Raw genomic sequence first — 10,747 nt, 5'->3', positions numbered from 1 at the left:
GGGGGGAAGGAGCTGAAGGGCGACGGCGGCATCTGGTGGCGGAGTTGACAAATGCAGGGGGAAAAACAAAAGACTTTGCAGACGAAACGACGGGAAAGGGGGGAAAAAAAACAACAAAAAAGAGCTGCTCATTGGAAATGGCTCATGTTGGATGAGAAAAACGCTTTATTTATTAATGTTCCTATAAATTTGCCACTAACTTCTTGTTTTGCACCCTTGTCTGAAGTTGACGACTGGAGAATGTGTAAGAAAATGTGCAATTTCACACATGATTTATGGTCATTGAAAGTGATATTTATTGAGCTCAGTGGTAAAAAAATACACATCAATAGAATCGTACACTTGAAAAAGCCTGATCCACTCAGACAATATGACATGAACGAGGTACAAGGTATATTTCTCTAAACATAAAAAACAGATGAATTGACCTATCAGCCGAGGCTATTTGCATTTCATGAAAAAAAAACAATTTCAGATTAAAAAGAGCGCACGCATACAAAGAAAACCCCCCTCTCCCCGACTAAAGCCTACTTGCTATAAAATGAATGATGGATAGACAAGCGAGGAAAAGGACAGATCGCTCATGGAAAAGACTGCTCCTACTTCTGACGACTTATTTGTTTGTCGTTTGTGTGATTCGTTTTGCACGCGCCCGATTGCGCCGTTCCTCCCCCCCCCCCCGGGCGCGATAAAGTGAACACAGTGGATGGACTTATTTTCGCCGCGCGTCAAGTGAGGAGGTCGTCAAACCTCTCTCTGCAGTAGTCGTCGTGGAAGTCAAAGTCGTCGGCGGTGAACGGGACCTTCTTCCACTTCTTGGCGGTGGTCCGGCCCTCGGGGGTCTCCAGGGCGAAGCTGCCGATGGAGAGGATGGGCAGCAGCGCCGCCTTCCTGTACTTGATCTCAAATCCCCATTTCTGCGGGGGGAAAGACAGGGACGGGGGGACGTTCACAAGCCTTCGCGATCGGCGCCTCCCGACCGTCCCGAGCAACCGCCCGCCAGAGCGTCGCGGGGCGGGCTAGAGCCGCGTTCGTCGTCGCGGCACGCCGACGAGCGGTGGTGCGGGGCTCGCCAACGAAATTAGAGAGCGAGGGGAACGAGCCGAGGCCTCGACTCGTTATCGCATGTGACCGATTTACTCTTTGCTTTCCACCTAAATAAATCATTTTGACGGAATTAAGTGCGTCTTGTGAGAACCCCCGCGCGTTTGGGAAACGCACAGTATGCCCGCACCACCAAAACAAGTGAGGAACGGAAAAGGACGTTGCATTGGCCGGGAATCGAACCCGGGCCTCCCGCGTGGCAGGCGAGAATTCTACCACTGAACCACCAATGCTGTGTCTACCCCTCTCTCGACCGCTTTCCAATCGCTCTCTCTCTTTCTCCCTCCCCCCTTCTCCTCCCACAGCTCTCTCCTCTCCCTCCTCTCTCTCTTTCCACCCCTCCTCTTCCCCTCGCTCTCTCCCTCTCTCTCTTTCCACCCCTCCTCTTCCCCTCGCTCTCTCCCTCTCTCTCTTTCCACCACTCCTCTTCCCCCTCGCTCTCTCCCTCTCTCGCCCGTCTCCCTCCTCCTCTCTTTCCACCCCTCCTCTTCCCCTCGCTCTCTCCCTCTCTCTCTTTCCACCCCTCCTCTTCCCCTCGCTCTCTCCCTCTCTCTCTTTCCACCACTCCTCTTCCCCTCGCTCTCTCCCTCTCTCTCTTTCCACCCCTCCTCTTCCCCCTCGCTCTCTCCCTCTCTCGCCCGTCTCCCTCCTCCTCTCTTTCCACCCCTCCTCTTCCCCCTCGCTCTCTCCCTCTCTCGCCCGTCTCCCTCTCTCTCTTTCCACCCCTCCTCTTCCCCCTCGCTCTCTCCCTCTCTCGCCCGCCTCCCTCCTCCTCTCTTTCCGGCCCCCTCTCCTCCCCTCTAGCCGTCTCTCTCTCCCACCCTCCCCCTCCTCTCGGTCAGGAAGTCCTCCCTCGCTCCCCGTGCGTTACACCGACCCACCGAGAGTCGGAAAATCAAAATCTGACCTTTTTGAACCCGAGCGACGGGTTAAAAAAAGAGTCGAACCTTCTACCGCAACCAGATAGCTTTCACTAGTTTTCACTTTCAGAGCGAAACCTGAACTGCGGTTCTGTCCGGAACCGACTGCAATTTGGATATTGCAACGCAAGAGCTAGTTTCCGGTCTTGTTTTTATTTTTATTTTTGTGGAATTTGAAACATTTTGGCGGTAGGTGTGTAAAATGCTCTCCTAAAATCAAAGCTGAAGTCATGAAGTGCTCTGGACCTGGTTGCAGTTGCCGTTCCCGCAGTTGATCACCTGCCCGGGCTCCCAGTCCTCGAAGCTCCGCGCCAGGCTGACCTGCACCCCGGTCTTGTAGAGCTTCCTGAAAAGCAGTAAGCACGTGCGTTTCAAACGTCCTTTTACGACGGCGGCAAAGTTGGCTTTCCCGTTCAGTCCGCCAGTGCAACTTCACATGAGCACCTCGTTGCGGCGAGCTTTGTGGCGCTTCTTGCCAGACAATAAGAAGACGACTCAGACAAACAGACAAAGAGATGAACAGTCACAGAAACTGGCAAAATTAGCGAAGCAAAATATAACAAAAATAGGCAAATAAAAAAAATATTCAAATACACAAAAACAGCCACATAATAAAATAAAATGCCAAATATACAAAAATAGGCCAATAAAAAACAAAAATAGCCAAATGATTAAAAAATATATCAGCAAATATACAAAAATTACCAAATAAAAAACAAAAAAAGCCAAATATTACAAAAAATGGTTGCTATTATGACTGTGGGTATAAAATATAATAATGAATAAAAATGCATAAAAACAATCCTGTAAGTAGAAACGATAACTCAGTTATTACTACATGACGACAGTGTTACTACATGGAATTGCACAGACAGCTGGACTCACTGAAAGGCCGGGTTCACGTTGGCATAGTGAACCTTGTCCACCAGCTTGATGTCGCTGCCCGAGGCCACGGCCTTGAAACAGTTCCTGCAGATGAGCTGAACGTCGGCGGCGAGGAACCGACTCCTCCGCTGCGTCTCCTTCTCCTCCGAACGGAGCCGGCACAGCACGGAGGCCTGCTGCAGCTCCGTCAGCTGGAGGGAGGAGAGCAACAGTGCTGAGAACGGTGCTGCCTCACCTAAACTGGCGACCAGCTGAGTTTATCGCCAGGTTTATTTTTGTTGCTCATTTTTGGCTTCATTGTAAGTCGCCAAGTTTTTGGGATCTTCGAGTTGGCTTTGATTTTTATCGTATAATGCCGACATTTGGTTATTTGTACTTATGAATGTAAGGATTATTTGTATTGATTACTGTGAGGTTTATTGTACGTTGACATCTTCTAGTAAATGTTTAGGTTCACTGTATAGTCAAATGTTGCTTTTTAATTTATTGTACATCATTTAGTTTATTGTAATAGAAATATATTTATACTTGTGTGTATTTTCATGGTTTATTGTTCATTATTCATTTGTCTTCTAGTTTTTAAATTCTTGTTACTTTATTATTATTGTCTCTTTTTGATGTGAGCTGCTGTAACACTGCTATTTCCCTCCGGGGATGAATGGATGTATCCATCCAATTATCCATCTATGTATCCATCTATTTATCAATCTATCTATGCATGTATCTATCCATCTATTTCTCAATCTATCTATGCATGTATCTATCCATCTATTTATCAATCTATCTATACATGTATCTATCCATCTATTTATCAATCTATCTATGCATGTATCTATCCATCTATTTCTCTATCTATTTCTCTCTATCTATCTATCCATTTTTTATCAATCCACCTATCTATCTGTCCATCCATCCATCTATTATCCATCTATTCAATCGTTCCCTCACCTTCCGTCTGAACTCGCTGAGACTCATCTCCTGGATTCTGCTGATGGCCTTGACAGAAAGCTTCTCCAGGAAGTCGTTGACTTCTTCCCGTCGCATCTCGCGCCCTCCGGCCACGCCCACCACCGAGTAGACGCTGCCTTCCGCCCGGGTGCGCCCGCTCGCCTGCTGCTGGGCGATCTCATTCGTCAGGAGCCCGTAGCGCACCACCAGGTTGCATTCTGGGATGTTAAGGCCTTCCTCCGCCACGCTGGTGGAGATGAGGAGGTTGAGAGTGCCGGCGTGGAAACTACGGATGGTGTCCCTCTGCTCGTTCTGTGGACGAGTCGAAAAACAAACATTGATACGATGGCGGTCAGGGTGCGGAAGAGGAACTGCTCCGGAGCTAAATTAGAACGGATTTACCTGAGTCATGTAGCTGGTGCCGGTGCCGGCGCCGATCAGGATATCTGCCCTGATGTCGGCCTCCTGCAGGGCTGGGTCGCAGCAGACCCAGTCGTACAGGCAGCGGGTGCTGATGCGGGTCTTGGTGAACAGGATGGCCCTGGTGCTCCGGCCGGGCCCGAAATGCTCGAGCAGCGTGGTCTGCAGACGCTCCATCTTTGGGTTCTCGAATTGATCGTCCTCCGACAGTCTCTTCAGCTCAGCCTGGTTCTCTGTATAAACATCGGTTTAAAAAAAAACTAACTTATTTCTGCATCTCCCGTTTCTTTTGAATTAAATGAATGTATTTATAGGCAGCCAAAAAGGTAGAAAAGCAAGAATGAGAGAAATGCATGGAAGGGTAAGTGAATAAAACTAATTTTAAATTTGTAGTATCATATATTACATACTACATATACTATATATATATATATATATATCTTTATTTATTACCCGGCTCTGTGGAATAATTTATTCTGATTGGGGAAAAGCGGCAATCAGAGGTCTGTTATTTATGAATAATGACCGGTGATCTGTAAAAATGACCGTTTCAACAACTTCTCCATCTGGATTCACATCTCTAATTTCACAATTAGCTAACAAAACCCCACTAGCTAAAAACAGCAAGTGGCGCCATATTATGACGCGAGACAGAAACTACAATTGAGGACCTGAAGAGATAAATACAGATGTACCCAATTTCACATTAAATTTAACAATAAATGGTTCAAGGAAACAGCAGCACAGCGACACTAAATTGTCTCGCAACCTCGGAAGAGGGTCATGAGGAGGCGGTCGGTCTCGTCGATGGATCTGTTGCTCTTGCTTTCGTAGAAGTCGTCCAGCAAGCGATAGGCGTCCCTCATGCGCAGCGTTTCGTTGATGAGCAGCGCGTTGTTGTACTGCCGCAGGTGCCGCGCACGTTCGGTCACAGCCCGGTTTTTCTCCCGTATACCTTTTAGGGAGTTAAAACACGGAGGATTCCCTACTTAGAATCAACCAGAGACGAGCCTGTTGCGATTTTTGAAAACCTGAGTCTTCTTACCCTTCTCCTCTAGAAGGACCACGTCTGCCTCGTACTCCTGCGTGCCGGGCTCCCTGAGGTGAAAGTCTTGACTCAAGGTCATGGACTCATGAATGCGCCCCATCATCCACTTCAACTCATCCCCAAACGGGTCCTAGGGGATCGGCAACGACCGTCTCAAGCCTTTTCTCCTTCTTGACTTAAAATAATATACAATGAGAGATTGTTGTGAATCTACCTTTAGTCTTGTCTCCACGATGTCAAACCTTCTGATGGGTCTGGGAACCCTCGTCGCCAGCTCGGTGGCGCAGTGCTTGGACGAAACTACGGCCGAGTCCAGGTTGGAGCATATCTAGGACGGGAGGCACAGGGAGAAGAGGTAAGTGTCACAATGAAAACCAACAACGAACATGTATTAAAGAGTGATTTATATGCATTAGCGTTGTTGTCCTCGGGTCTGTCTCGAGCTTGAATCTTGGGACTCTGGTTTCGTCTCGGACTTGGCAGTGTATGGACTTGACTGTCTGCGACAGCACCGGACAGCACTGTCTTGATATTCTTGCAAAAGCGCAGTCTAAAGCCGCAACTTTTTTTTGTCTCGGGCATGAGCTGGTCACGCCTTCATGGCGCTATCTTTTAGTCTTGGAATTCAATTCATTAAGCTAAATCTCCGCTCTTGAACCTTTTGCATTGTGAGGAAAAGCCATCATGGAGTAGTCACATGAAGACCCGAACCTGCAGAACATGCTCCACAGCCTTTTCCAGGGTCCTGGCGCCCCCTGCACCGAGCGAGGCGGTGAGACCCAGGATCTGAGGCAGCGGCTTCTCTCCTTTCAGCTTCTTCTCCACGTAGCGCCTCATTATTTGGTTGTAGACGGCCTCCTTTTGAGTGTGGTGGCACTCGTCAATTATCAGCAGAGTGATGTCTGCGTCGCAAAAAACAACAACAACACAGTCTCATTAATCAACGTCCCATGTTGACGCCTGATAAATGCCAAGTTATGGACAAAATGTTATTGTATTGTGTCTTAATGATGAATTAAAGAATCAAATCATCTAATCCTATTTGTACATTTTTGTCATTGCTGAAAATATTTTCTAAGAGTCCTGGACTCCCTCATCGGTTTCCGGTTGAGTAGAGTTGAGATAAGGTAGAGAGAGATAGAATAGAGGTAGAGCTTGAGAAAAGGTACAGTCGAGGTAGAGTGTGTTGTAGTAAAGGTAGAGAAGCGGTAGGAAGAGAAGAGCAGGGGGTACATAGAGCAGACATAGGTAGGTAGGTTGAGGTAGAGTACAATAGATATGGAGTAGAGGGTGGTACAGCATAGAATAGAGGAAGAGTAGAGGCACAGAAGAGGTAGTTAGTGAGAGTATAGTAGAGGCGGAGTAGAGGGGGGTACAGTAGAATAGAGAAGAGTAGAGGTACAGAAGAGGTAGGTAAAGTAGAGGTAGAGTATTATAGAGGTGGAGTAGAGGAAGGCAAAGTACAATAGAGGAAGCGTAGAGGTACAGAAGAGGTAGGTAGAGTATAACAGAGGTGGAGTAGTTGGAGGTACAGTACAATAGAGGAAGAGTAGAGGTACAGAGGAGGTAGGGAGAGTAGAGGTAGAGTATAAGAGAGGTGGAGTAGAGTGAGGAACAGTACAATAGGAAGAGTAGCGGTACAACGCAGGTAGGCAGAGTAGAGGTGGAGTAGGCAGCCATGACACTGTTATCTTCTGACCTGAGAGCTCCACGTGCTTGTTCTCCTCTTGGTTGATCAGGGCGTTCTCCAGGATCTGCGCGGTGCAGATCACCAGGTCAGAGTCCTTCAATACGCTCCCGAAGAAATCCTTCTCATCGCAATCTCCACTAACCGGCACCAGGCGGAAGCTACGGCCCAGATGAGTCTTGAACTCATTGGTGTAATGTTGGTCGACCAGGTGGACCTTAAGAAAACACCAAGACACGGCCAACATACTGTTATATGTCCTACACTCTGTGAGTAGACCCTTCATTTCTTAAGTTCACGGTCTAGGACAAACTACACTATGGTCTAATTCATGGTCTAGTATTACAAACTAGACCATAGTTAAGTTCAAGGACTAGGACCAACCAGACCATGTTCAAGTTTCAGGGACGAGAAACAAACCAGACCTTGGTCAAGGTTATGCTCCATGACCAACAAGAACATAGTTGTTCTAGGACTAGAAACAACCAGACCATGGTCTAGTACCAGCTACACCATGGTCTTGTTCATGGTAGACAAGTTTCAGGGAATAGGACCAACCAGACCATGGTCAAGTTCAGGGACTAGGGCCGACGAGACCCTGGTCAAGTTCATGCTCAAGGACCAACGAGACCATAGTCTGGTTCAGGGACTAGGACCAACTAGACCATGGTCAAGCTCTTGGTCTCGGACCAGCTACACCATGGTCTACCAAAGTCGTTAACCCTGTGAGAATGTGGCCATGGTCTAGTTTTGGTTTATATAGTACGTTCAACTCGTTCCATATTATCAGAGGTGGGCCGAGTAGGCAAAGAATATACTTAACTATAAGTACCATTACTTTAAAGTGAATTTAACACACAAGTATAAGTGAAACCAGTTCCCCAATGAACAACTTGAGTAAGGACATACGGGGTTAAACTGTTACACAGGTATTAATTATTTTCGGTAGATACAGGCTTGATTTTTGGGTTATGGCATTACCAAAATATTCTAGTTCAATTAAAAAAAAATAATAATTAAAGGCTGTTCCGGGTGGACCTCACTTCGATTGTATTAACCGAAAATATGTGTGTACTTTTGACAGCATAGACCAGTTATTAGTTGTATAATTAGTAAAACCTGACAGAGGAAGAGGAAGATGAGATGTGACTAACTGTTGTGTATTTGTGTACCTTGTTGACCAGCATCACCACTTTGGCCTTTGGCGTGCGCTCCAGGTGTCTCTTGGCCACGTAGACCGCCGCCCTGGTCTTCCCACCTCCCGTGGGCAACCAGATGATGATGTTCTCGCCCTGGACAGCCCTCTCCACCACCTCCGCCTGGTACCCAAACAGCCCGAACTCTGACATCCTGCGCCTCTCCGCTGTTTGGGGAGAGCCGTCTCCATTAGTGTATCCACTTACCTGGAATTCTCATTTATTCTTATCATAGTTTGCTCTTTTGGGATCCGCAGTTCGGGGTGTGGGAATTATCAATGCGGGGCTTAACTAACTTTAATCTTTAAATCTATCTGTCTATCTACCTTAAATCTAGGAATTTCTGAGAAGATTCCGTCAGAACTGGACCATGAAGCAATGGAAGAAGGTGGCCTGATCTTATGAATCACGTTGTCTTCTACATCATGTGGATGGGCGGGGTTAGGGTCCGACCCGATGGAGCATCTGTGGGATGTGCTGGAACAACAAGCGCGATCCATGGGGGCCCCACCTCGCAACTTCCAGGACTTAAAATATCTGCTGCTAACGTCTTGGTGCCAGATACCACAGGACACCTTCAGAGGTCTGGTGGAGTCCAGGCCTCCGTGGGTCAGAGCTGTTTGGGCGGAATGAGGGGGAGCTACCTAGTATTAGGAAGATGGTTTTGATGTTGTGGCTGATTGGTGTACAAAAAGAAAAATGATCTTTCTTCCCCTTTTCTAGAATGATCATTCGGTCATTTGACACAGATCTATAATTACAGATGTGATAACTCTTAACACAGTCCACCAAATTTATATAAGAAAGCAGAAACTTGTGTTTTGGATTCTTCCAGGTCAGATACTGCTCACCGGTATTCCCTCAGAATACAGAAGTTATTGGGATTCTCCCTTTCAAATGCTTTCTTTATGAACTGTTAGGCTTGCGGAATTGAGGGGATCACAGTATATCTATCTCACACAGGAGACACCGCAGGGCAAAGACCTTTAAAAACACACAGCTCAAACATTGAAACATGCCGAACCAACAAAAGACAGTTGTTGTTAAACGTGGCACTAGGGTGATAAACTTTTTAACTTACCACTCTGGTCGGGCTGAGGCTCTGTCATGTCAGCAGATCCTGGTCCAATGAATAGGGAACTGGAGGGGGTTCAGTTTATATACACACTGCACAGTGTCTGATGCAAGGAAAGGAAACCGAAAGTAAAAGCCTCTGAAGGTAACCTTCCAGGGGGGTTCGGGAGGAACGACAGTGCAGGGCAGGTTTCAACGACAGTGTCTGGGGGTGGGGGGGGCCTTGTTCTCCAGGCAATCGTTAACTCAAACTTGACACGAACTCCAAATTCAATCACCTAGCACACCTCTCCCGTTTTGCTTTCCCAGAAAGGGGATTTCCAGAGGTGAACGTTCCAGGCCCTAGCAGCAGAGCAGTTTCTTCTGACAGGGCCCCTGCCTTTGTCTACAGGACACCAGGAAAACGAAACCTTGAGCCTTCTGCCTTCGGAAAATCCCCTAAAAATACTCTGACTCGCCTCCGGTAAATCAACCGTCACGTTATTACATTGGTCCAACAGCAAATATTTCCTATTTATCCATACCAATAACTTATCCTGTGCATGGAATCGTATTTGTATATAGAAGATGATCTTTAATTGTCACAACACACCACACTGCAACACATGCTTTGGATGGTGGCCGGTGAAATGAGGCCCCTGCATTTGACCCCTCCTGGCTTGTCCTTCCTCCGGGGACCCGGGCAGCCAGGAGCAGTGGGCAGCATTCATGGACGCGCCCGGGGACCTGGTACCGAGTGTCCATCGCTGGTCAGACGATGGTGTGTGCATGTTTTTGGTGGTGGGTCCTTACTGATGGTAGGTGGACGAAACCCCATGTGAGCACGGGGCGAACACGCAAACTCCACGCAGAAAGGCTCCTATTTGGGAGATAAGCCGCCAGGAGCACACTGCCAACAGCGCCCCAGGCGAGAATCGAACCCAGGACCTTCTTGCCGAGGCGGTGGCATTGCACTGCGCCACCGCACAGTATATTTGACATTTGTTTCACAACTTAAGTTGCCATGTGTTATTCAGTGATTTATCCTGTTTATTTCTTCTGTCATTTCAGATTCGGTCTCTGCCAGACTTCTGCCCCTCACCAATCATCACTGTGACATCATAACATTGTGGCAACACTCACGCAGGGCCAGATCGCCGACTCTCTTCCACCCAGCTTTCCAGTGCTTACCCTTGCCCGCCTGGTTCTGACCGTGTTCCTGGCCTTCTGCATTTCGGGTTTTACCCTTCGCCTGCGCCTCACGGACCGATTCCCTGGTTTGATCGCCTCGTCCCCCCCCCCGTCTTCAGCCTGAGCCCCGTTAAAGAACTGTTGTGTGGTTTCAAGTCTGTCTCAGCCGTTACAATTTGTGTACATTTGGAAATTCTTATTTTAACTTCAATTATATTTTAATATTATTTAAATGTTGTTCTTATGCAAATCGAAACACACCGATCAACACCATGACAAATTCCTAATAAACTCA

The 10,747-nt window shown here is 47.5% G+C and overlaps 1 protein-coding gene across 1 annotated transcript; it reads right to left on the bottom strand.

Moving 5' to 3' along the window:
• Positions 1 to 308: 308 nt before the first annotated feature.
• Positions 309 to 8,361, bottom strand: dhx58 (DEXH (Asp-Glu-X-His) box polypeptide 58; the record flags this gene model as incomplete). The annotated part of the gene is made up of 11 exons (XM_080009846.1): positions 309 to 917; positions 2,271 to 2,370; positions 2,910 to 3,100; positions 3,858 to 4,169; positions 4,260 to 4,510; positions 5,047 to 5,232; positions 5,323 to 5,455; positions 5,540 to 5,653; positions 6,037 to 6,227; positions 7,025 to 7,229; positions 8,185 to 8,361. 11 exons carry the CDS (start codon positions 8,359 to 8,361, stop codon positions 729 to 731), a joined length of 2,049 nt encoding a protein of 682 aa, XP_079865972.1. The 3' UTR covers positions 309 to 728.
• Between the last annotated feature and the right edge of the window lie 2,386 nt (positions 8,362 to 10,747).

This window comes from Zeus faber (assembly GCF_960531495.2).
Source record: "Zeus faber genome assembly, chromosome: 11".
Classification (NCBI taxonomy): Eukaryota; Metazoa; Chordata; class Actinopteri; order Zeiformes; family Zeidae; genus Zeus; species Zeus faber.
The sequence above is the reverse complement of the archived record's forward strand: the minus strand, read 5'-3'. Positions and strand labels throughout refer to the sequence as shown.